The 27,559-nt window shown below is 44.3% G+C and overlaps 1 protein-coding gene across 2 annotated transcripts in view; it reads right to left on the bottom strand.

The window, feature by feature from the left end:
- The window catches only part of fgd (faciogenital dysplasia), a 121,643-nt gene extending 94,367 nt beyond the window's left edge, over positions 1 to 27,276 (bottom strand). For both annotated transcript variants that reach the window (XM_080733748.1, XM_080733749.1), the window contains exon 1: positions 27,017 to 27,276. In XM_080733748.1, the coding sequence (XP_080589874.1) occupies positions 27,017 to 27,038 (22 nt within the window). In that variant the 5' untranslated portion in view covers positions 27,039 to 27,276. The remainder of the gene's footprint in view (positions 1 to 27,016) is intronic.
- Positions 27,277 to 27,559: the final 283 nt, after the last annotated feature.

Raw genomic sequence — 27,559 nt, 5'->3', positions numbered from 1 at the left:
GCAGAATGGGGCGGGATTTGCAAAAGGGCTTATTGGGTGTGCACGGATCATGCACACCCATGCCTAGATAATGCACCACGTGTGTCCACATTGCTCACAGCTTTCAAACAAAAAAATCCGAATGGAAATCCGTTCAGGCATTCATGAGATAACAGCCACTATGTTTAACAAAGATGGCTGCCAAAATGGCTGCCATGCTTGAAAGATGGGGTTGCTATGGGGGTTAAACATGCAATTTCGCGATTGCTATCATGCCTACTCCATTTTTTGGGGTCAAAAAAAATTTTTGATTTTTTTTTTTTTTTTTTTTTTTTTTTTTTTAATTCTCGGGACTATCGGGCCTGGCGGGGAAAGACATTGGAATAATCTCGGGACTATCGGGCCTGGCAGGGAATGAGTTAATGTCCAACTAAACTAGTTTTTTTTCTCTTCTGTTTGTACCCTCCTAGTAATGTTTATATACCTATGTGCTGTTCTTTGTAATGCTGCTTGTTTCCTGTAGGGGGACAACGGATGGAAATGAGCAAAATATCTTGCTAAATACATGGTGTTCATTAACATGCGCTGTCCCGTCCAAATAAACGTATAAATAAATGGATAAAACTGAGGCTTTTACTGTGCACAAAACCCCCCTTGCACCAGGCCAGGAGGCGTTTTTAAACTGTAATGGGGGGGGTTTGCGAGACATAGCGTGCGTTGTCAGCGTTGGCATGACTTGGCATTGCGTTCCTCTGTGTTCTAGGGCTGCAAGGAGCAGCAGGTGACAGATGGGGAGAGGAAGTTTCTGTCCGTCCATCCGTGCGAGCATCTCTGACTACGGTGACTATCTTCTCCAGCTAGGACTAGGCATGAGGTCATTTGTCACCGGCAGCAACGTGACATGATGAATCGCAGGGCGCCGACAGCGGACCACAGTACACCCGGTAGAGCTGTAAAGAAAAATGATCCTCCCTCCTCCACGTAGTGTAACAAACACCACTTCTCTGAGAGTGTGTGTGTGTGTGTGTGTGTGTGTGCGTGCGTGCGTGCGTGCGTGCGTGCGTGCGTGGCGTGCTTGCTTGGAAGTACACACTCTTAAACCAATCCCTTGTAGTCTAAACATAAAAAAAAGCAAAACAGATCTAGGACAAGGGCATATTTCAGGCCACAAGCGTCGTTCGTTCTGGAGAAGAGCAAGATTGATTCGATAGGATTTCCTCAGAGCAAAAGTGCAACATCAGCAGTGATATTTATGACTCTATAGTTAGCTGTAATAATAAATAATGGATAGGAACCGTAGCAATGGCAGGTCGGTGAACCGGCGTATATCGTCGTTGTCGGGTGGAAACCTTGTATGTCCAAAACCGTTCACTTTGTAGTTATCATTTAAAAAATGAACAAACTAGTGAAAACAGCCGATCTACAAGCACACAACGCCTCACGGTGCGAGGCGTTGTGTGCTTGTAGATCATCTGTTTTCACTACTTTTATGCGATGGCCTTGTATGATGAAGCAGTGCTTTACTTTGCGAATAAATGTACAAATTTGAAACTTGGAGATACGAGGTTTCTGCCCGACAGGGACGATATAAAGGTGGTTGCAGAGAAACAGAGATGTGAGAATGTCAAAGCTCCAGCTCTTCTTCTGTGTGTGTGTGTGTGTGTGTGTGTGTGTGTGTGTGTGTGTGTGTGTGTGTGTGTGTGTGTGTGCGGGCGCGTGCGTGCCTGCATGTGCGTGTGTTACGACGCGTCACACCGCCTCGAGCAACACAGAGCAGCACCCCACTTGTATTTCAGCTTATTGGATGAGGCGCGAACAATGACGCAACGACTGCACTAAATGTCATTCAGTAATGTAGGCCCACAAGCTACTTAAGCACTGATTTACACTTGTTAGTGGCGCTACGTGCGACGGAAATTGCAGATCTACAAGGTCGCGCCGCGCCGCGCTGCCACTGCTGTTAACACTGTTATTGCTGCGACAGATCTTGTATGGTTATCTCTGCCATTTCCGGTTGCGCGACACCCGTGTGCAGCCACGTATAAATGAAGATCTGGCTGTAATAAAAGCGGAGTGTATGATATTTATGAATGGTTTACTTGTTGTTGTTGTGAGGGGCGCATGCATCCTGGCCCAGCTGTCAGGTGCTTTCTGAGGAAGTGGGGGAAGATTTGTCATTGTTTATCGGCTATTCAAAACAAAAGTGGGATACTCAAATCTTCTCCCCTAGGGGTCCCTGGCACAAAGCATTCTTTGATGGGGGTCCGTGGCCAAAAACATATCAATTTGATGGCCTTGACATGAAAGGTTTGAGTGCCAGTGGCATAGAGCAGAGGTCTTCAACAGGGGGTCCTCAGAGTTACTACAGGGGGTCCTTCAAATCTTTGTTTGATAGAAACTTTTTTTTCTCTTTTTTTATATTAACCACTTGCAACTTGCTGCGAGGCGTTGTGAGCTTGTAGATCTGCTATTTTTGGCAAAGAGGTTTGGTGTAGAGGGGAAAAAGAGCACACTAAGTACAGAGTGAAAGGTCAATTTTATTAAGTATTGACGGTTCAAGTGGTTACATATCTGATAACACAAATTGACATGAATCCAAAATACACTGATGATTGTGCTGTCAAACGATGAAACTATATGGAATATGGGGGTCACTGCTTTCTCAGCTAAGGGGTCCTTGGCCTGAAAACATTGAAGACCCCTGGCATGGAGCCTATCGCAGCAACACACAGACGTAATACAGCAGCATCATGTTGTGTTGTGTTGTGCATGACGGTACAGGGAGAAGTGAGTGAGTTCAGCCGTGCCACGCAGAACACAATATGATAGATGACAACTGTGTGAGAGGATCATGTGTGAAGCATATTTTTAGGGAAGAAATTAATAACAGTTTTACCTCTAGGCACACCGAGCAAACAATGGCAGGGGAACAGGAGCCTTTCAGGAATTCAGCTGACACACACACACACACACACACACGCGCGCGCACACACACACGCACAGCTTTGACCCCAACAGTTGTAAGACGCAGATGCATGTCGCAGACATGCGCACGAGCACACACACACACAAATATTTTATTTCCATTTCTTTGCCATTTTATCTTGTTGCTGCGATGTTGAAAAGCTGAAACCCAAGACTGTTGCTCTCTTACTAATACTTACTGATCATGGATGTTAATCGTTCATCTTGAAAACACAAATAGTATAAACACGCACGTACACCAACAAAAATACAGTGAGTACACGCAAACACATGCGGTATAAACACGCACGTACGTACACAAACAAACATACAGTAGATTGCAACACACACACACACACACACACACACACACACACACACACACACACACACACACACACACACACACACACACACACACACACACACACACACACACACACACACACACACACACACACACACACACACACACACACACACACACACACACACACACACACACAGCTTGCCCAAGGTGGTTTATTGTTCCGATTCCATTTCAACCTTTCTGGATCTTTGTTAATCCAATGAAATCCACGTTAGTGAATGAATGGCCAGGACAGAAATGAGGAGAGAGAAAAATAAAATGGCACGGGGGGAGAGGGTGGGGGGACCCTTAAATAACCCAGAGGAAGAGAATAATAAGCTAGGGGTCAAAGGTGTAAAGGAAGAGGATCCATCTGTGTGGATGTAGCGGTCATCTGCTCGTTAAGCCGTGGGTGTTACGACTGGGCCTGTGATGAGAGCTCCACAGGTTCAAGACCCCGGCCCTCAGGGACTAGTGGTGCTGGTAGGAGTACTCAATTTATGTTTTAACTTAATTCAAAGTATCAAATTACAAATTGCAATGTAGAAACACTAAGTTACAAGTAAAACATCCGAAATTCTAAATTTACTTGAGTAAAAATAAAAATGTATTGGCATTAGGGATGGGATGATAAACGATATTATCGTTTATCGTGATAAAAAACTCACGATGGAGATTTAATTTATCGTGATATCGTCCTCCGTCATGCACTGGGATCAATTCACCTTTTATTTGCTAAGCAGTATATCCGGTGCCACTTAAACCCTCTATAATTGGTAAAAGGTACTTATAATATCCAAACTTGATAGTCTTTTTTTCACTCTATCAAATGTCTTTGCCAAAAAATATTTTTTGGCAAATGTTACGCCCCAGCATAATGGATTTTGATTATCATGATAATATCGTAAATCGCGATTTATTTTGTCACAATAAACTTGATATGACATTTTCATATCGTACCATCCCTAATTGGCATATACTACACCCAAGAGTAAAAGTACCCATTTTATGCAGAATTTCCCTTTTCACAGGTTTCAAATGTATAAAATGTGTAAACATCTTTTGAAAATATCCTATCAATAAGCTCAACAACACGATTCGACACATTGTGAGCTTACACTAAAAATAGCCATATAGCTTTGGCTATTTTCAAATAGCCAAAGTTTAAATAGAGCTAAAGTGGTTTATGCAAAATGCATCATATGACCAGCTGTAGCATGCTGAAATACTAAAATATCTAAAAACACAGATTGAACACAAAAAATAACTCAGGATTGTGTTGATCGTGTCCCAAACAACAATAAAATAAGTTCTGGTTGTCCCAGAGGTGAAGTGGTCCTTTAAGCTAGAGGCAGAATAGATACACACAGCTCAGACCCGTTGGCAAAAGAGAGGTCGCGTAGGTGACAGCTGTGAGCAGGGTGGGGGGACATAAAGAGAGACAAAAGAACTATACTAATGGTCTGCTGAGAACGCTGGTCATCATCCAGCTCCGTGTTGATTCCACCTAAAGCTTATAATAGGCTACTTAGTTGACCAGGGTTCTGTCCCCCCAGGGGACTTTTAGACCAGATCAGTGGTTCTCCACCAGCGGTCCTTGAGGGGGTTCCAGGTGTTCCCCAGCTAAATGATGGAGAGTTGGTAACCAAATGGACCTTTATAGATCTTATTCTATGGGTCCATTTGGTTTCATGTTACGCTCTCAGGAGTTAAATTATTGTTAAACATTTGCATTATTAATCTACAAGAAGTCTACACAATTAGAGAATGTAGAAGAATTGTTATTTTGGTCATTTGCCTGTTATCTCTCCTAATGGTACCACATCAATACAGCAGGGAACAGTGGACAAAATCTTATCCAATGAAAACAAAATTTTCTACGTTTTGGGTCTGAGAGGCTAAATCTAATCAAATGCCAAATAAATAAAGGACCTTCATATGAAAAGGGTTGAAAACCATTAGACTAGACCCCTCCCTGCCTTTTCCCTTCCTCAACACCAAATCCTTTTCAGCTTGTACAGTACAGTATGTTGGCTATTTTTTCCTGGTTGTTTGCTTCAGAATTGGGAGGCTATAGGGGTTCTCAGAGTGGGGTCCGGGGAACCCCAGCCAGGGACCCCGGCAAAAGTAGTTATCATGGCATCACAATCGTTTTAACCACTTTATCCATTTATAGGAGCGTCAAATTGCCGTCAATTGTGTATGGCAGGGGTAGCAGCTGCCATATCCTGGGTCCAAGGAGGAAAATAAAAGTTACTTTTAAATATAAATCCATGAATGTCTCTTTGTCTATCTGTGCTGGTTATTATGTTGTTAAATTACAGTAAAACAACTACAATTGCAAAATGTAACAAAATGGTCACTTAACAAGGTATTATAGTCTCCACACTTGTATTCTCCCCATCTTGACAAAATGGTATATTCCCAGGTTCCACAGGTCAGCTGCACAGGTGCAATGCATTTTATTGCTTAACTGCACTTGAACAACTGTTCCAGGCTGCCATATCCAGCCCAAGAAACCGTAGAAACCAGAGTAAAAAACGGACAAAACCCAATGTTTTCATGAGGATCTTTGCCATACCCTAGCTTTTGCTGAACTGACGCCAATGACATAGAGAAAGAGAGAGAGCTCTTGTTTCACAGAGTCACAGATCAGAGAGGCTCAGAGCATGATAAATGTCTGCCTGTCCAGTCCAGTGCAGTGCAGTGCGGTGCGGTGCTGACTATAATAGGAGAAAAGGAGAAGCCTGCTGTTGTCAGGGTGACCTAGAGGTCTGGGCTGTGTCTGTCTGAGTGTGTGAGGCACCTCCAATCCATGTCACACCCAATGAGCTCTGCATCCCCTCAAGCCCCGCAGGACAGGACACGCACACACAAGATCCCAAAATAATATGAAATATTAGCCTAAGCTGCAGAACCCAACACCCATTTGATCTTGATACCATTTTCTTTTATTTCAAATCCTCAGAGTTCATGAGATGGAACCAAATGGACCTGTAAGTACCCATGTTGGCTATTTTAGTTATATTTCAAATTCAACAAAGCATTACTAATAGTGATAATTCATTAGTGAATGTATATATTGTATATACTGTACTTACTGATTGTATAGACCTACTGTTTTCTTTTTTCTTTACATATCTACTGCATAGTACTGTGTTCTATTTGTCTGTCATTCAATGTTATATGAGATACTTTAATGGTTTCCTGTTGAAATAAGCTTAGTCTTTTCATGGATCTCCTTTTAGTAGACCTTGTACCAGTGAACTGTACCGTCATGAATCTGTACATTTTCCTATGCAAACTTCTAATAAAGCCTTCAATCAATCAATCAATCAAACCATACTAGAAGCAACTTGACAGCTTGTTTTGAAAGCTAGCATTACAGCACCATCTAGTGGTACAGTCACAGCTACACAGGCAGAGACAATGGTGCATGCATTTCTGGATTTTCCAAAAGTGCTGGACAATTCTCTGGCACTTATTACCTTTACAGTAAAAGCCAGGTTACAGGTCTTTCACACCAAACTCAACCTTTCCCTCTGGTTCCCCTCCACCCACGCACCTCATTGTTTGCATCACACCACAGGGCTTGTTACAGAAACCATGTCACACATTCTGAATGGCTGCTATGCCTATAAAGGACTTTACATAGCACGCCACGACAGAATAGTTGATCTCATAACAAAGGACATATCTAAACATTTTGCACCGTCCGTGAGAATGTACAAACATTCCTGTGTCAAACCCTCCATGTTTCATCTCTGTACAGAAAATCCAGAAATATTTGCACATCTCTCTGCTAATACACCAGATGTTGTTGTTGTCAATGAGGGAGACAAATCAGTTTCCATTCTTGAAATGGCCTGTACCTTTGATTCTAGCTTGGAGGAAGCCTTTATGACGAAAGTCATTAAATACCAGCCGCTCCTACGAACCATCACAGAGCTAGGCTATAGGTGCAATCTATTTGTGTTCATCTTTGGCAGCCTTGGACATGTACATAGGTTGGTTGTAAGAGGCTTCCAACAACTTGGGATGCCAAAAAAAGCAGCTAAACGGCTTGCAAAGTTCTGTGCAATCTCTTCTACTATCGGTAGTCGCCAAATATGGCGAAGGCGTTGTTATATGTACCCTTGAATGGTGTGTGGTTATTGGATATTTGTCCAGGATTTGCTGACTGTACATTATTTACAGCACCTTGTAATATTTGTGTCCTTGTACTTGTATCTCTTATGTGGACATAAATAAATGATTGAAATGTGTGTGTGTGTGTGTGTGTGTGTGTGTGTGTGTGTGTGTGTGTGTGTGTGTGTGTGTGTGTGTGTGTGTGTGTGTGTGTGTGTGTGTGTGTGTGTGTGAGGGAGTGTCTCAATACTTCATCCTAAGTGGTGTTAAAAAGAGCTGTCACATCTTGAGTGACAGGATGACACTCCTGTCACCAGGGGCGTCACAAGGGGGGGGAAAAGTGGGACTGAGTTACTAGGGCCCAAGGTGGAGGGGCCTTCATTATTTTATACTTTAGCTATTGCCGCGCTGCGAGCTTGTAGATCTGCAATTTTTGAAAAGTCATGAAAATGTGTGTAAATCTGTAAATAATATGTATTTTTTAGGCGAACATTTGTAACTAAAGTTTTGCTTTTGGGGGGTTCACTGGAACTAAATATTTTGAGATGGGGGTCTGTTTCAAAATACATAATAATTGTGGTTTGAACACCACTGACAGACATTTTTTTCAATTATTTTTCAAAAAACCTTAGAAGGATTTGAAATATTCAAAGACTTGCACACATTTTCACGATAAAAAAAAAAATAGCAGATCTACAAGCTCGCAGCGCGTCTAGATCTGCTATTTTTAAATAGTTAAAGCACAAAATAATTGAAGTGAATCCTTGTACCCAGGCAGGGCCCAGAATTTGGTGCGACACCCCTGCCTGTTGCCTCCCTCCCGGAGCAGACAAACCAGCTGTCATAACTCAGGAGGATGTTTCACATGCTACCAGCCGGCTGATGACAGCTGCACGTCACCAGATCAATGTCAACAACAACGCCCTCTCGCACTCTAAACTATATATACCAGGGTTTAACTCTCACAGCACAGGTTCACACTTCACAGTGTGAGCCAAAACACAACCATACTGACATTTATTAGTAGAAGTTAAGATTAACTGAATGAATGGGCGTCTTGTGCACTGGCATTACAGTGAGGGTATAGCATTTGTGTGTCAATATGTTACTGCTATTCTCTTCTAACTTCTAAGTCCTATATGTGGGCGTTTCACACACAAAATGTTAAGTACGTCATTAGTTACTTTAGTGTATGCCCTGGAATCCTGAATAAACAAAACACATTAGTGGATGGTCAGCCGACAGACAGACAGACAGAGACACAGACACAGACACACTCAGACACACAGACACACAGACACACAGGTATTTAATGACTTTAGTCAAAAAGGCTTCCTCTAAGCTAGGATCAAAGGTACAGGCCACTTCAAGAATGGAAACTGATTTGTCTCCTTCATTGACAACAACAACATCTGCTGTATTAGCAGAGAGATGTGCAAAGATTTCAGGATATTCAGTACAGAGGTGAAACATGGAGGGTTTGACACAGGAATGTTTGTACAGTACAAAATGTTTAGATATGTCCTTTGTTATGAGATCAACTATTCTGTTGTGGCGTGCTATGTAAATAAAGAGTATATAATATAAAAAAAGAAGCCTAATACCGAAAGTTGTCCTCGTAACAGCCCGAGTACTTCTTCCACCACTGATTTCTACTATGCTTAATATGGGGGACATGACATCTGGGTCAACACAAGTACAGATACAGATACAGACACACACACAAACACTCCAAAGCTCTAGTCTAAAACAAATCTCTTATGCAGCGGTTCCATCCGAGTCCTGTGTTCAAGTACAGTCAAGCCATTTAGCAGGCAGATGAAATGGTGACAGGCTTGGACTGGTGGTGGTGGATGAAGAGAATAGAGGAGGGAGAGGAAAGTAAAGAAGGCAGTGTTGGGTTTCCTGCTGGCTTTGACTGACTGACAGAGCCTTGAGGCAATAAGCGCACGCGCGTATGTGTGCGTGTGTGTGTGTGTGTGTGTGTGTGTGTGTGTGTGTGTGTGTGTGTGTGTGTGTGTGTGTGTGTGTGTGTGTGTGTGTGTGTGTGTGTGGGTGGGTGCGTGCGCGCGAGTGTGAATGGCCACCGTCTCAAGTGTGAAGAGTTTAAACTATTACAAAAAAAAAAATCCGAAAAATGTTAAGCGGGCATGAAGGTGTCGGGTGTCGGTAGCAGAGCGACTGCTCTGTCCGCCCCCACTCTCTCTGCAACAATAATATACAGCTCTAAAAGAGTGAGGGAGAGAGGGAGAGAGAGAGGGAGAGAGATAGGGAGAATGAGAGAGAGAGACATTGATCAAGATAGAGAGAGAGAGAGGGGGGGAGCGAGGGTGGTGGTGGACATGGAGAATTCAACACAGAGGTCTTTTGTCGGCTGCGGTCGCCCGGACTGCGACTACATTTATAGCCTTTATGAGCTTACATCAGGTGAGAGACTGTCCGATTAGGAGAGGACAGAAAATGTGTGCCTGTGTGTGAACGCCCGCTTGTGCGTGCGTGCGTGCGTGTGTGCGTGCGTGTGTAATGGCCTCGACACACGTTGGCGTTGGGACATCAGCAGTGTTGCCAAGTCTGCTTATTGCGAGCGACTTTGGGCTCGTTGTCCCGTTAAAGTAACTCGTAAATATTGGAGGTCGGGTTGTTTGGGTTGCTCGTTTTTGAAGTGTAGTTGCTTAATATTCTGGGCTCGCTTCGTAGACCCGGTTGCTTGTTTCTCTCGCAAAAATGCCAGGCCAGAGATTAGCATCTGTGGCCTAACGTTGGTTGTGTGTGCCGTCTAGTATGGGCCATGAGATTAGCATCTGTGGCCGAAAGTCTGTGGCCAGGGAGTTAGGCATCTCCCCGGGTGGATCACCTGACGCGGAACGCGTCGATAAGACAGAGGGGACGAGTAGGGAAGGGGGGAGACCTCTCTCTCGCATTTGGCCACTGCAAACCGGACTAATTATTTGGACAGCAGCATGCACAGAGGGGGAGAGAGATAGAGCAAGGCAGAGAGTGAGTGTGTGTGAAGAGAGAAAGAGCAAGAGGGACACACAGACAGGGAGACAGAGAGACACACACACACACACACACACACACACACACACACACACACACACACACACACACACACACACACACACACACACACACACACACACACACACACACACACACACACACACACACACACACACACACACACACACACAGACAGACAGACAGACAGACAGACAGACAGACAGACAGACAGACAGAGAGAGAGACAGATAGACAGATAGAGAGAGAGAGCACTCTCTTCAGACATTAGAATTCTGTAGTGATCGTTTTGTGCAAAATGGTAAATGGTGCATTACAGTCTATAGCAGGGGTCTTCAACGTTTTCAGGCCAAGGACCCCTTAGGTGAGAAAGAGATGAAGCAGGGACCCCCAGATCGCAATATCACATTCATTGTTTGACAGCACAATCATATCAGTGTATTTTGGATTCATGTCGATTTGTGTTATCAGATAACCACTTGAACCATCAATACTTACTAAACTTGACCTTTCACTCTGTACTTAGTCTGCTCTTTTTTCCCTTCTACACCAAACCTCTTTGAATATGGACGCTTGGGTTAAAGTGGTTAATATTTCTATCGCACAAAGATTTGAAGGACCCCCTGTTGAAGACCCCTGGTCTATTGCGCTTTTAACCCTTCACACACACATTCATACACTGATGGCGGAGGAAACCGTGCAAGGCGCCAACCTGCACATCGGGAGCAATTAGGGGTTCAGAGTCTTGCTCAAGGTAGCCTCGGGAACCCAGGCTTTTCATTCAAGAATGCTCAAGGACACTTCGACACTAACTCTAGGGGAGACCGGGATCGAACTGGAAACCTTGCGGTTCCCATCCGGCCACTCTACCCCTGAGCCACTGCCGCCCATATGGATGTGTCCATACATGATCCAGTCAAACGTGAATTTTCTGTTCACTCATATTTCTCCCAGTGAAGACAGCAAAGCACACAGCGAGAGACACAAAGACACAAAGGTCATGTTTAATGTCAACGTTGTAGAGAGGAACAAGTCAAACCCTGCCCACTGCAGGGGGGTTTTCTGTTCAACCAACTCCTTTTGGTAGATTTATTATTTATTTGCTATTTAAGTTTTTAGGTCGGCTGCCGATCCCAATTTTGGACATTCCTAGACCACAGATTACCGATGTTTTGAAACATATTTTGAACGAAACAATTAATAAGAATGAACACAAATGCACATTTTTGATAGATAATTTTGTATTATTTCAAACTATTCAAAGAATATTTTACTTGAAATACAGCGTTTGAAAATACAATAAACAAGTACATAAAAAATGCACACATAAATAAAAAGGAACTTAAATAACTATGCAAAACTTAAAAAAATAGCCGATCTACAAAAAAAGAAACGCTTGTAGATCTGCTATATTTGAAAAGCATGAAATGACATGCAAAAAATAGGAACGGCACTATGAAAGTGGCTAAAATGGGGGAAAGTAGAGTAGAGCCAGACCTGTCTATGTATTATATAGACTACTTCTAACACCCAACATCTCCCAGCCTGATCTCCCCACATAGTCTGTAATAATAAATCATTTTGGGTGTGTCTGGGCCTTACCTTTCGACCCTCAACTGTAGTGTTCTATTCTAATTAAACTTGAAGCTATGTGGGTAGATGTCAATGTTAGTTGACCTTTTAATACATATTGATACGTACATTATACCAGTGGTTCTCAACCTGTGGGTCGGGACACCCAGGGGGGTCCCCTAGTGATTTTTTGTTTTGTTTTTTGGGGAGGGTCCCCAGATGTCAAATATTTTTGAAAATAGCTGATCTAAAAGCACACAACATTGTGGAATTGTGGAACCGATTCAAACCAAATGTAATGCCCCAACTCCTACGATTCCAAGTGCTTGTCAGGGTCGGGGGGTCCCCAGTTCAAATGTGATTATTTGGGGCATTAAGACAGTCATACATACATTAGACACACTATAATATCGTGCTGCTTTACGACTTGTGACCAACAGTTGATCATGTGAGGGCTGTATGTACTGTACGTCATCTCAGGGCGTAGGAAGACGGTCACATTGACGTTTGTTTGTATACAAAGCTATCCTGGGGCAGCTTTGCTACCAACTTACATAACGTGGACATTACAATCTGAGGTCACAACATTACATCTCATGTCATGTTCTGGTCCATAGCGTTAGTGGATTTCTCCCTAACGCTATGTTCCTCTACCTCCCAAATCCTTGGCAAATCCGGAAAGACCTGTCGTCTGTTCCGAAAACAACAAAAACTGTTTCGCCCCTCACCAAACCAAAGGTATCAGTGGACAGTTGAAAGCTTACTCTACTTAGTGGATGTGGTCTGAGCCCCCCACCACACGCTTAAAATACATTTATAGGGCGAAATGATTTGTTTTTACGAAACAGCGCTTCCAACGTCGCAGAGCTGAATAACACCCAACGAGACTAATGCTCTGTTGATGCGGTGCATTTCGGTCCTCTGACCTGCGCGGCAGTAGTGAGTTGGCGCCGTGATGGCGACGACAAATAGTGAAAAACTAGAAGAAATGGAGTCTCCATCCGGTGGATTATTTTTCATTTCGCCATAGAAATGTATTTTGATCGTGTGGTGGGGGGCTCAGACCGTGTCCACTAAGTAGAGTAAGCTTTCAACTGTCCTCTGATACCGGGTCTTTCCGGATTTGCCAAGGATTTGGGAGGAAAACTCTATGGACCAGAGCTAGTTCTGACTGTAAGACCTGAATCTGGGGAAACAAGCGTTCAGCTTTCTCTTGGAACCTACCACAGATATCTGATACGTGAAGTTAAGATTCCCTAAATGGAATTAATCATTCATCGTTCATTCATTTTAATGAACACATTTTAACTGGACTCTTGCCAAGCGTGGCATGCTATAATTGTTGTGAAACTACAGTAAGTTACTTCTTATCCGGGGCCCACATGAAAAATAAATCTCAATGAGGGGAAAAATAAGGGATGCACAATTAATCGGGCCATCATATCGCTATCGGCAATATCTGACATAAAAATGCATTATCAGTATCGAAACAGATATCAAATTAATTGTTCGGTTTTAGCCGATATTTTGTTTTATAATATTCATATTTGAATGTGGAGCTGAAAAAGCCCTTTGTGATGATGAAGGCTGAAGATTCAATCAGTGTTTTCTGGGGAAGCTTTTCAATTTGGATTTATTTTTAAATAAAAATATTACATTTAGATATTTGCAGGGTCATATTTGTCGTTACCGATTATACGATATATATTGCATTATAATATAACCAGTAAGACTCCCTAATCGGGAGATAAGCGACCGTTGGTCGCTTATCTCCATAAATAGAGCAAAAATGTGTTTTTCCAAAATCTTCCTGATCCATGTTGTTGACATGAGTGTAGACATACTGTGTAGTGATTTTCGTGATTTTAGGGCAAAATCTGAATCGGCCTCATGGTGGCGCTAGAGGGCCATGTGAGAAATGAGGGGTGGGGTCTCCTCGCCGCCAAGGCGGACGAATAGGTACCGGCCCCGGCTCTCCCGGTCGCTCCTAGCCCGAGTTACGGCATTTTATGTGAGCTGCAGTGGCAGGGGGTCCTCCACTGGGGGCGCCACCACTTTTGCATCCGTTCTGGAGCACCAGGAGTGGGTGGTCCCCGGGAATGCCCCGTGAGCAGCCCCGTTGGGGTGGTCATTTGGTCATTTTTGCACATTTGGTAATTTTTTACACCTGGGGGTCCCCCAGGGACCTGGGGGTCCCCGAAACTCCGGGGGTCCTTGGAGGTTGTAGTTTGGCAGGCAAGGAGTGTGTGTGCAAAATCTGGCATGGATCGGGGCAACGGTTGCAGAGATATGAGCAGGGCAAAAGTGTGACGTGTGACGTGTGACAGAGGGAGTGACGGAGGGAGTGACGGAGGGAGTGACGGAGGGACAGCCGGTGGAGGTTTGGATAGTGTGCAAGTAACTGCGACCTACGGTCGCAATGATGTAATATGTATTGTATGGGTTTAGACAGATATGACAGATATGAAGAAATATATAAATAATTGTCTTGCATACTGCTTAGCCAGAGATCTCTAGCCTGGAAAACCATAAGGATCTGCTAGGGCGAGGAAAAATACCAGTAAGACTCCCTAATCGGGAGATAAGCGACCGTTGGTCGCTTATCTCCATAAATAGGCCAAAAAGTAGTTTGTGCAAAATCGTCCTGATGGTGGCGCTAGATGGGACAGATGCGTTGTGATTACATGACTGTAGAGATACTGTGTACTGGTGTGCATGATTTTAGGGCAAAATCTGTAGGAGCAGGGTGACTGTAGAGATACTGTGTAGTGGTTTGTGTACTAGCATGCAAGATGCAAGCTCTCCTGCTAAAAGTAGACACACCCACAGGCAGATCTTGATAGTGGACCCAGGTCTGTTTATTTAAGCATGGAGGCTCATCCTTCCTGGACTCCCTGGTGTGAAGGGGTGTGTGTGTGTGTGTGTGTGTGTGTGTGTGTGTGTGTGTGTGTGTGTGTGTGTGTGTGTGTGTGTGTGTGTGTGTGTGTGTGTGTGTGTGTGTGTGTGACACAGAGAGAGCAGCCCCGTTGGGGTGGTCATTTGGTCATTTTTGCACATTTGGTAATTTTTTACACCTGGGGGTCCCCCAGGGACCTGGGGGTCCCCGAAACTCCGGGGGTCCTTGGAGGTTGTAGTTTGGCAGGCAAGGAGTGTGTGTGCAAAATCTGGCATGGATCGGGGCAACGGTTGCAGAGATATGAGCAGGGCAAAAGTGTGACGTGTGACGTGTGACAGAGGGAGTGACGGAGGGAGTGACGGAGGGAGTGACGGAGGGACAGCCGGTGGAGGTTTGGATAGTGTGCAAGTAACTGCGACCTACGGTCGCAATAAATTAGTCCTTGGAGGGATATTAGTCTGGCCATGCCAGGCTAAGAGATCTGTGCCTACTGCTGATGTCTGGGGGAACCTAGATTGAACGCAGGCCTATAGGCTTATAGCAGAGAGGAACCTATGCCCATGCAGTGCTTATATATATATATTTTAAAGCAAAAGTTTGTAAGTCTTTGCTTCTGGGAGGGTCCCAGGAAGAAAAATATTTTGAGATGGCGGTTGGTGGTCAAATACGTGTATTTCTGATAAGTACTGTATGTCTGGTGACGTCCATTGGAAAAGCCCATTTAGGCCTTAACAAAACAACCTAAAAATGTCTTCTAAATGTCTTCTAATATGTCCAAAACTGTTACTTTTCAGAATTGAAATTCAAAAACTGCAAAAGTTGCAGATCGACAAGCTCAAAAGTCAAAACGCGGTGCGGAATCTGCTACTTACCGTAATTGCTGGACTATAAGCCGCGGCTTTTTTCCCATGTTTTGAACCCTGCGGCTTATACAACGGTGCGGCTTATATAAAGATTTTTACAGCTAACGGCCAGTTAGTTCATTTTACAATGGTCTTTAACAAGGATTTATATATAGATTAATACAGCTAACAGCCACCAGGGGCGCTCTAGCGAGTAGCAGGAGGGACACCTGCGGTTTATAGTCAGGTGCGGCTTATATATGTAAACATTTGTTTTTTTCCCTACATTTAGCTGGTGCGGCTTATATTCAGGTGCGGCTTATAGTCCAGCAATTACGGGTATGTTTTTGTGTGACGCTGTATGATACGGCCACATACATACCCACATACATACCCACACACATACCCACACACATACCCACATACATACCCACATACATACCCACACACATACCCACACACATACCCACACACATACCCACACACATACCCACACACATACCCACACACATACCCACACACATACCCACATACATATACATACCCACATACATACCCACATACCTACCCACATACCTACCCACATACATACCCACATACATACCCACATACATACATACCCACATACATACCCACACATACATACCCACATACATACCCACATACATACCCACATACATACCCACATATATACCATTACCCACATACATACCCACATACATACCCACATACATACCCACATACATACCCACATACATACACACACACACACACACATACATACCCACATACATACCCACATACATACACACATGCATACACACATGCATACACACATACATACCCACATACATACACACATACCTACCCACATACATACCCACATACATACACACATACATACCCACATACATACATACACACATACATACCCACATACATACTGTACACACATACATACCCACATACATACACACATACCTACCCACATACATACCCACATACCTACCCACATACATACCCACATACATACACACATACATACCCACATACATACATACACACACACATACATACATACACACATACATACCCACATACATACACACATACATACACACATACATACCCACATACTACATACCCACATACTGTACAGCCCTCATCACCCTACTTGCGCGCTCTGCTGGCACAAGTAACAAGTAACTTAGTGCTGACCTGCCACGAGTTTGCAAAACGTAGCTCCCGACAAAAACACACAAAAGGACAGACACACACACACACACACACACACACACACACACACACACACACACACACACACACACACACACACACACACACACACACACACACACACACACACACACACACACACACACACACACACAGATCTTCCTACAGGCGTTAAACTTCCTACAGAGCCACGCCGTAAAAAAAAAAAGGTAGTTGTTGTTGAGTCAAAGGACAGCTCCGTGTTGGACCAACACAGGTGCTTCCTGGTTCTCTCCAAACCTCCTCCCAACCAAAACCCCTCCACCCCCTTTTCTCTCTCTGTCCTCTCCTCTCCTCTCTCATCTACCCTTGTCTCCTCTCCTCTCCTCTCCTCTCCTCTCCTCTCCTCTCCTCTCCTCTCCTCTCCTCTCCTCTCCTCTCCTCTCCTCTCCTCTCCTCTCCTCACCCCAGTGTATGCAGGAAGCAGTGATTCCAGACAGCCCGCTCTTCTGATGATCAGAGGGAAAACACAATGCCTTCAGTGTGCTAGGAAGGAGCGGAGCTTGTAAAATGCACGCGCTCGCGCACACACACACACACACACACACACACACAAAGGGAACGAACTAGAATGGAACATGCTTTTACTATTAAAGACTATTTTTTTTTTCTTTCCATATGACTTTCCCAGGAAAATCCCCCTCATCAGGGTAGGTCCAACCCAGACAGACAGACAGACAGACAGACAGACAGACAGACAGACAGACAGACAGCAGATGGGTTAAAAGGGGCTAGGAGAACATTTGACTTCACTTCCCATCCCAGATCTGAGACCCACGTGATTCTCTTTTAGGGTGTGAAAATGAACCTAGTAGCCTCGTTGGCCCGGTTTATATTTAGTCCTACGACGGTGTGTCGTGTGGCAGAAATAGCAGATCTACAAGTTCACAGCGAGTAGTAGATCTGTGAGATTCCAACTATCGATGTATCACATTATTTGAGATCTTTTTCTTTTCTTTGGGGCGTGGGGGTGGGGGGGGGGGGTGGGGGGTAATAACAGTGGTGGAAGAAACACTGAATTTTGTCAATACGACCATGCAGAAATAATCGGTTACTCTGGTATTCAAAGTATGAAAGTATTGGCGTCAAAATACACTTGTGTACTAAAAGTAAAATTACTCATTATGCAAAATATCCCATTTCCCCAAGTTTCTAAATGCATAAAAAGCTCACAAAAGTGACGCGTTGTGAGCTTGTAGATCGTTTTTATTTTTTTCAAATAGCCATGGCTTAAGTCAGATATGTTTTGCAAAGTGATAAGTAACCAACTAAGGTCTTCAAATAATTGTAGTGGAGTAAAAGTACAATATTTGCCTCTGAGATGTACTACAGTATACTGAAAATTGGAAACATTCCAGTAAAGTACATCAAAATTGTACTTATGTACAGTAGCTACTTGAGTAAATGTATGGATAATAACATGGGAACGTCCAGTGCACGAGTCACGTGCACTAAAACTCCACACTACTTCATGTCTAGTCTACAGGCACAAACTATTCACTATAACAGCTGGCTTAAATACAAGCCCAACGCATGTGGACGTGTATGTATATAAAGATTAATTCACACACTGAGCAGTTAGCCTGTCTGAATCACCCCTGGGAGCGCGTCACCACTCCTTTATTTGGGTGACACAGAATACAACCCCGGCATGTCCATTTCAAGGCCTCAACAGTTGGTACCATTTAGGAAAACTAGGTCACTTCCGCCTTCTGTGTGCGTGCGTGTGTTTGTGTGTGTGTGTGTGTGTGTGTGCGTGCGTGCGTGCGTCAGTGTAAACATAGTGAGCACTGGTGGAGGACGGTTACTTTGAGCAGAAACATGCTAATTCCAAACAGTTACTTGTAGGGATGGGACGATAAGCGATATTATCGTGAAAAAAAAAAACACTCACGATAATCGTATCGTGGAGATTTAATCTATTGTGAAATGCAGTCATGCACTGGGATGAATTCACCTTTTATTTGCCAAGCTGCATATTCGGTACCATTTAAACCCTCTATTGGTAAAATGTACTGATAACATACGTACTTGATACAAGTTCACAACGCGTCGCAACGTGACGCGTTGTGAGCTTGTAGATCAGCAATTCTTTGGCAAATGTTCCACCCCAGGATAATGGATGTTGGGGATATTTTGATTATCGCGATAATATCGTAAATCACGATTTCTTTGGTCACGATAATCATGATATATCGTCCCATCCCTAGTTACTTGACACACAGTTAGATCTACTTTAAACCTTGACAGTTTCACAGTTAACTCAACGCTGTGTGGAACCACATACCTTACTGTAAGCACCGTCGTGCTAAAGCATAACACTCTTAGCAACATAATACTGGTGGCTGCTTTGTTGCAGGCGCCAAAAGTAGACTTCCGTTGACAAAAGGGTCTCAGGTTTTAACACAGCCTCCTACTCTGCACCATTGTTTCCATGTGTTCTCACGCACGCACGCACGCACGCACGCACAGCGCGTGCACGCACTCACATACGCACGCACAGCGTCTGCGTTTGCAATTTTATTTTGCAGCCCCATATGGCATTTGCAGTGTTTCTTTTCCACCCCTTTTTTTTTGCTACTTGACTTTTTTATTATCTTATTTTATTATCTTTTGTGTCTCATTTTATTATCTTTTTTTTATCTGCTGTTGCTTTTTAGATCTTCTCCTTGTGTGTTTTTATTGTTGTCACAAAGTCGAAGGAGGAGGCTCTTTAAGAACAAGAAATTCACTGCCTGCAATGTTGCCACAACTTGTATTGTTGTGCATGTGACAATAAAACCCTTGAAATACACACATGCATGTGTGTGCCATGTCCCTACACACACACACACACTCTATCTTCCTAATGCTTAATTTAGGCTCCGACGCACAGCGGTTGCCGCACACCGAAAACAGCCGACCTGCAAGCTCGCAGCGCGTCGCGTCCGCCACAAGCTGCGAGCTTGTAGATCGACTGTTTCCGCCGCTCGCCACAGTCACACGGCAAAGCATAAATGGCCTCTTAGGACTCTCCATCTGTCAGTTGTGTGTGAACCAGTCGAACAGGAGTGTCAATCAGTGTCAGGGCCAGGCATCAATGCTAACCAGTTTACAGTCTCCATTCCCCACCATTAGCTTTAACCAATTTAGAACGGGTACACATATTGTGTATCATTATTTTATGCTTTAACTATTGAAAAATAGCAGATATACAAGCTCACAGCGCGGCACCGAGTGCCGCGCTGCAAGCTTGTAGATCTGCTATTTTTGAAAAATCATGAAAATTCGAATTTTGACCCGATTCTATAAGTGTCTTTTGAATCCTTCTAAGGTTTTTTGAAAAACCCTATGTTTCTATGTCAGCAATCTGGCCAGCCATCGTCAAAGAAAAGGCCCTTTTCACTTAAATGGAGCTCAGTATGTTCTTGAGAGACTACTATGTCAGTGGTTCTCAAACATTTTCACGTGAAGGACCCCCCAAAAAAATGTACTTGGCCACGGACCCGCATCTCAAAATATTTCATTCCAGGGACCCCCCCAGAAGCAAAATTTGAGTTACAAACCTAAAAGCCTAAATGGGTTAATCCTATAGCAGTTCATCATCGCAACACCGTAACTGCTTTACTGGAACTCACACTGCTGGAGGATCTTATCTGTGCACTTGAAGTAATCTCTTAAAACAAAACCCTGTCGTTATCTCTCAATGCTGCTTGTTTGACGACGCAGCGGAAACAGAATGCAAATAGTATACACTGTAGCACACACACACACACATGCACACGCACACACACACACACACACACACACACACACACACACACACACACACACACACACATTCATCCGTTCCATAAACAGTAAAAGATCAGCTTCCATTTCTTCCGGGCATCGAGAGCATGCAGACAAAAAATATGCTTCTAAAAATAGCAATAAAATATCGTCAAAAAAAGTGCTGATCAAACTCAGAGGCCTATTTCGTATTACACACACACACACACACACACACACACACACACACACACACACACACACACACACACACAGAGTCGTGCGTGTTTGGCTGAGGTCCCAGCAACAGCAGGACCGGAGCATGAGCACCATTATTGAAATCAGTGTGACACTGTGACAGAGAGAGAGACAGAGAGAGAGAGAGAGAAAGAGAGAGAGAGACACACACACACACACACAGAGAGAGGGGAAAAGACGTGGAGGACTGTGGGATGAACAAAGTAGGGATGGGACGATACGCGATATTATCGTTTATCGCGATTAAAAACACTCACGATAATCGTATCGTGGAGATTTAATTTATTGTGATATCGTCCTCCGTCATGCACTGGGATCACCTTTTATTTGCCGAGCTGCATATCTGGTACCACTTAAACCCTCTATAAATGGTAAAAGGTACTTACAGTATAATATACTGTGCGTACTTGATAAAGTCTTTTTTTCACTCTCTATCAAATGTCTTGGCCAAAAAACAGCCGATCTACAAGCTCACAACGCGTCACGTTGTGACGCGTTGTGAGCTTGTAGATCTGCTATTTTTTGGCAAATATTTCGCCCCCCGGATAATAGTTTTGATTATCGTGATAATATCGTAAATCGTGATTTCTTTTGCCACAATAATCGTGATATGAAATTTTTCATATCGTCCCATCCCTAGATCAAAGAGAGGTGAGAGAGAGAGAGAGAGAGAGAGAGAGAGAGAGAGAGAGAGAGAGAGAGCAGCAGCAGCAGCTCTGCAGTCTGATAGACTTCAGATAGCGGTGGATACAAATCTGAAACCATTTGGAAAGGTTAGTGAATGTGAGAGACTGTGTGCGTGTGCGCGCGCGTGTGCGTGCGTGCGTGCGTGCGTGCGTGCGTGCGTGCGTGCGTGCGTGTGTGTGTGGCGAGGGGGTCCTAGGTGAGGGAGATAATATTCCCCTCCTCCTCCTCCTCCAGTGTTTATCCAGCTCCAGGAGGGGAGGTGTTTACATTGGCCTGGTTAAACACAGACGGCCCCAGCGGCTTTTGTTAATAATAAATAACGTAAACAGCCCTGCCAGGAACAAGGCATGCTGGGATTGCTAGCCGTGTAGCCGCTAATAGCCGCTCCTTCAGGACCCTCGTCCTGCCTCTGACCTACTAACACCAGGAGACACACTTCACCCACTGCACTGAGAGAGAGAGAGAGAGAGAGAGTGGTGTAAAGCAGTGGTTCTCAACCTGTGGGTGTGGACGCCCGGGAGGGGGGGTCTCCAAATTATTTTGGGCGGTCCCTGGATGATTAACTTAATGTGCAACATTGTTGTCTCACTCAACAATAAACAAACCAACAAAGTTTAAGTGTATAGAGGGTATATGCACATTTCTAATGTGACAATATCGTCCCATCCCTAACCTGAACCAGGGTCCCCCACTGGCCTAAGCAAGGACAACAAAAGTTATAATACACCAAATGCATATAGAGACAGTCATCTATTCTAGGATCATAGGTAAACCAAGAACCTATCATCAGTCTTACAGTAGAATATCCAAAAACGCTATAATCTGTACATTGCGTGTACTATACACGCAATAGCAGGGGTCTTCAACAGGGGGTCCGGGACCCCTAGGGGGTCCTAAGAGTTACTACAGGGGGTCCTCCAAATCTTCCAAAAGATTGAACCCTAGGGTCCATATTCTGAGAACTGTAGCCAAAAATAGCAGATCTACAAGCTCACAACGCCTCGCAGCGCAAGGCATTGTGAGCGTGTAGAATAGATCGGCTATTTTCGGCAAAGAGGTTTGGTGTAGAGGGGAAAAAGAGCAGACAAAGTACAAAGTGAAAGGTCAAGTTTATTAAGTAATGACGGTTCAAGTGGCTAAATATCTGAAAACACAAATTGACATGAATCCAAAATACACTGATGATCGTGCTGCCAAACGATGAAACTATATGGTATCTATGAAAAGGTTGTGGGGGTCCCTGCTTCATCTCTCTCTCAACAAAGGGGACCTTGGCCTGAAAACGTTGAAGACCCCTGCACTAAAGGATGCCAGGTCAACAATTACCTGGCACCTGTCTACATAACATGCAAGTAACAAAGTTATATTTTATCCTTTGAATAAGCCTGCAAGGTCACAAAGGCATGGGCAAGTGCTACGGCAAGAGCTATATGGGCTAAAGTGGAGATGATTGAAGATTGGTAGTGAAAAGATTGACAGTGAGTCTGCAGTTCTAATTGCAATAGGGAAGGAGTTCATTCCACAGTTTGGGAGCCAGAAAGAAGAAGAGTCTGGGACTTGTGGAGCGTTGGATCTATGCATGCAATACAACCAGTAGTGGTGCTATGTGCAGGGAGACCAAATACAACCACCACAGTTGTAACGCGGACCAGTTACCCATATATAGAAAGCCCTGGTACCCATATATGGAGATCCATGTACTGTATGGAGATATGCTGTGAGACCCCAAACATGCTTACTCAGGTATTCGTTATGTCAAAGTCCTATGACGTCTATGACATCATAGATACAATCCCTTTTATGCCCATATATGGAGATCCCTTTCTGTAGAACCAGCTACACAGATATGAGCTGTCTTGGCCATATATGCATTCAGTTAGTGTGGTATGTGGCCTCCATATATGGGCATTCCCATATGAAGTCCTGTTAGATATGGGCTTATGGATGATATCAGGGATCTCCATATATGGGCATAAAAGTGATTCTGTTAGTGTGGTTCCACTGACATCACAGTGATGTCAGAGTGGCAAACCCACAGACCGTAAAGAAACTGACACGGACAGACGGAGACAAGATGCAGCGTTTCTCATACTAAACTTCGGTCGCAACAATATATAACTGAGGATATCAGATGCAAGTGAATGTTAGGGTTAATGGGTTTATTCACCAATGATTAATGGACTCAGGCACTCTGCTCACCGTTCAGCCTACACACCACAAATACAATGGTATTGCAGAACACATAAATAATACACAAATGTGTACAGTGAAATATAAAATACAATACATAGCATTATCGTCACTGTCGGGCAGAAAACTTGTATCTCAAGTTTCAGATTTGATATGATTTGTATGATTTTCATAAAGTCATACAAGACTGTTGCACAAGACTAGTGAAGACAGCAGATCTACAAGCACACATGCTTGTAGATCGGCCGTTTTTTACTAGTTTAAATACTTTTTTTAAATGATAAATACAAAACGAACGGTTTTGGACATGATACAAGGTTTCCACCCGACAACGACGATATCTAACTTGACTGTGAGGGCTCTGGCCTCGCAGGTTCCCATGTGTGGGGAACGGACTTGAGGGAAACAGACTCCAGAAAGAAACAATGCACTTTATATTTTCATCCAACAGCTGTTTTCTGATCTGCCTGAGCACCACACCAGCTGAGAGAAAGAGAGGAGGGGAGGGGAGGACTGATCTGGGACTGTGTGTGGGAGAGGGGGAGAATGGAAAGATGGAAAAAAGAGTAAGGTCTTGGGAACGAGAGAGATGTGTGATGTGTGTGTGCGTGTCTGTGTGTGTGTGTGTGTGTGTGTGTGTGTGTGTGTGTGTGTGTGTGTGTGTGTGTGTGTGTGTGTGTGTGTGTGTGTGTGTGTGTGTGTGTGTGTGTGTGGGCGATAAGGCTGCCGGAAAAAGGAAAAGTCGGCCGAGAGAGAGGATGGCAGATCGATTTGTCCCCCGAGTCTCACAACAAACACAGTCTCTCTCACTGCACACCAGCTCACCTCTGCTGCAACCTCTGAGATTTTTTGCACGATAATTTTAGAAATGCCATTTTTACCCCTTTTTGCCATTTTCATTTTCAACCCTATGCAGAGTTCAATGGCGCTGTGACACGCTGTGAGCTTGTGGATCAGCTATAATAACAGCTGCACTCAAACTATGAATCAAGCCTAAATCTTTTTTAAGCAACAGCTTTTTTTCTTGTGAGGAGGACCAGGGAAATGTTGTTCCTCACACTGTAGTAATTCTCAAATCCTTTTTTTTAACCTACATTTTTATCCCACGATTTTGCAACCCTTTTTTTACCCAGTGCCAATTGTCTAATGTAATCCTGGGCGCTACACTCCCTCTGCCAACCTGGGGAGACAACGGACTGACCTCATGCTTCCTTCAGTGCATGAGGAGTCCAAGTTGCTTCTTTTCACCTGACAGGGGGAAGTTTCCCCGGTTGGACGTAGCGCATCTTCCACGTTATTCCAACCAGTTCCTTTCCCCTCCATCAGGGACCCCGGCTGGCCAGGGGGAGGCAGTATAGAGACCAGAATTACTGCATGCTTTTTGTGAGGGTACCTACCCTAGAGGACACGGGGAGAACATGCAAACTCCACACAGAAATTTTAGCGATTATTTTGGTCACAAATTAATAATCGTGACATGACATTTTCGTGTCGTCCTGTCCCTATTCGGCCCTCACAAGTATAGTAAGTACGTACACTCCCTAACACACACACACACATACACTCTCTCTCTCTCTCGCCCCCTCTTCTCCTATCCCCCATTCTTCATGTAAAGCACATCAGTGCTGCTTTATCTCATTGGTCTAAAGCATTTAGACATGTAGTTGTACACAGTTTGGGGTTCTCACAGTAACTCAGCGCTGCCTGCCGTCTGTCTGGGTCGGGTCGGGTGGGATCTGCGTTTTCAGGCCAAATGCCCACAATCTGTCATGTGCAGACGTCCGTGAGAGAGCGGACCACCAGCACCCGTACAACACATACAGTAATAACACCACTGATAGAAGGAGTACTCATGTTATAAATACTGTAAGTGTCAATACCAAATAGCGATGGGACGATATGAAAATGTCATATCACGATTGTTGTGACAAAAGAAATTAATCAAATTGTCCTTAAGTACAGTTGAGTACATGTCATGTACTTAATTACTTTTCTACCACTAAATGACACACAATACACAGCCCACGGTGAACTGTTTCTTTTGACTGGAAGTCAAGAGGAAAATAAAAGGAAACTAAATAAAACAAGGAAAACCCTGCTGAACAGTCGTTATCGCAGGGCATAAGAGTAACAAAGTCAAGTTGCCTGATTCATCTCATAGTGGGAAACAGACAGGAATATGTGCACCCACCCACCCGTGTGCATGTGCCAGCCAGGCACAGCCACATGCACACGGTGTGTATGCTGCCAGTGCCACTTAGATGCCCACGTGTGCACACACACACACACACACACACACACACACACACACACACACACACACACACACACACACACACTTGGCTGACTTCTAATGACATTCCAGGCCATGCTTGTCCTCCTCTTTCAGTGCATCTCTCTCTCTCTCTCTCTCTCTCTCATATCATGTTCTGATGAATGGCTACACTACTCATCTTTCATCATCATCACCATCATCATCATCATCATCATCATCATCATCAAAACCACTATCATAATCAGCTGCATCACATGCAGAGTTGCAGAGTCTAGTCAGTCTAGTGTAAGGTGAGTCAGTCAATCACTGAAGGCAACAGCATCAATCAATAAACACAAAGTTGATAAGCTGAGGGGTGGGGGCTGGTGACGTCAGAGAGGGTCTGGGTACTGCGTTGCTCCTATTCTAGTGCTGTCAGCTCACTGTGTGCAGTGTGTGTAGTGTGCAGCCCCCCACACACCAACAGCATGTTGGTAAATATAAAGAAGTGGACGAGCAACACTAAAAACACAGCAGACCCTGGAGATAAGGACGGGCCTTTAAGTTCTCTCTGTCTGCAGCCCCGCTGACAGCTGGCAAAAGAATTTGGGAATTCTGTGGAAGACTGCGCGCGCGTGCGTGTGTGTGCGCGCGCGCGTGCGTACGTGACACACACACACACACACACGCACACACACACACGCACACACACACACACACACACACACACACACACACACACAGTCTTCTGAAAAAAGTATAAGCAACACCCACGAATAGCCTATATGAGACAATACGACAGACAACGACACAGACGGGAGCTGTGCTGTAGCCATATATCATGCACTTACCAGTGGCTGAAAACCCCTGCATCTTGCACTGTTGTAAACTTTAATGTTTTTGCTCTGCTGAAGAAGCTGTCCGATCTCCCGATCCGTTCCTTTTCCGCTGAGATTGGAAACGGTTCCCCTGTTCGTTCTGTCTCCTCCTCCAGATCCCCCGGCAAAACGGTGTCAAAACTAGTTTTTGCTGTTGCTTTCACAAAAGCTTCGCCGGCGAACGATCGTGGACTATCGGCGGTTGTTCTTCTGTGGGCACGCGAGGGCTTATCCAGGCCATTTCTGTTTTTTGCAGATTCATAGATTGATAGAGAGCAGTGATCCTCGTAGTCCCTTTCTCCTCCCTCTCTCTCTCTCTCTCTCTCTCTCCAGTCCAGAAACACAACTCTTCTCTCTCTCTCTCCCTGACTGACTCTCTCTCTGTGATGCGCGCTCCCGTGTGCGAGCCACGCGCGCTCCCTGTCCCATTCATTGAGCATGGAACCACTGGGATGGAATAACCAAATTAATTAATGGTCCAGACTCGAGTTCAAAGGAGGTTTTGGGACATCCATG

The sequence above is a fragment of the Nannobrachium achirus genome (assembly GCF_963921795.1).
Source record: "Nannobrachium achirus genome assembly, chromosome: 9".
In the NCBI taxonomy this organism is placed as follows: Eukaryota; Metazoa; Chordata; class Actinopteri; order Myctophiformes; family Myctophidae; genus Nannobrachium; species Nannobrachium achirus.
The sequence above is the reverse complement of the archived record's forward strand: the minus strand, read 5'-3'. Positions and strand labels throughout refer to the sequence as shown.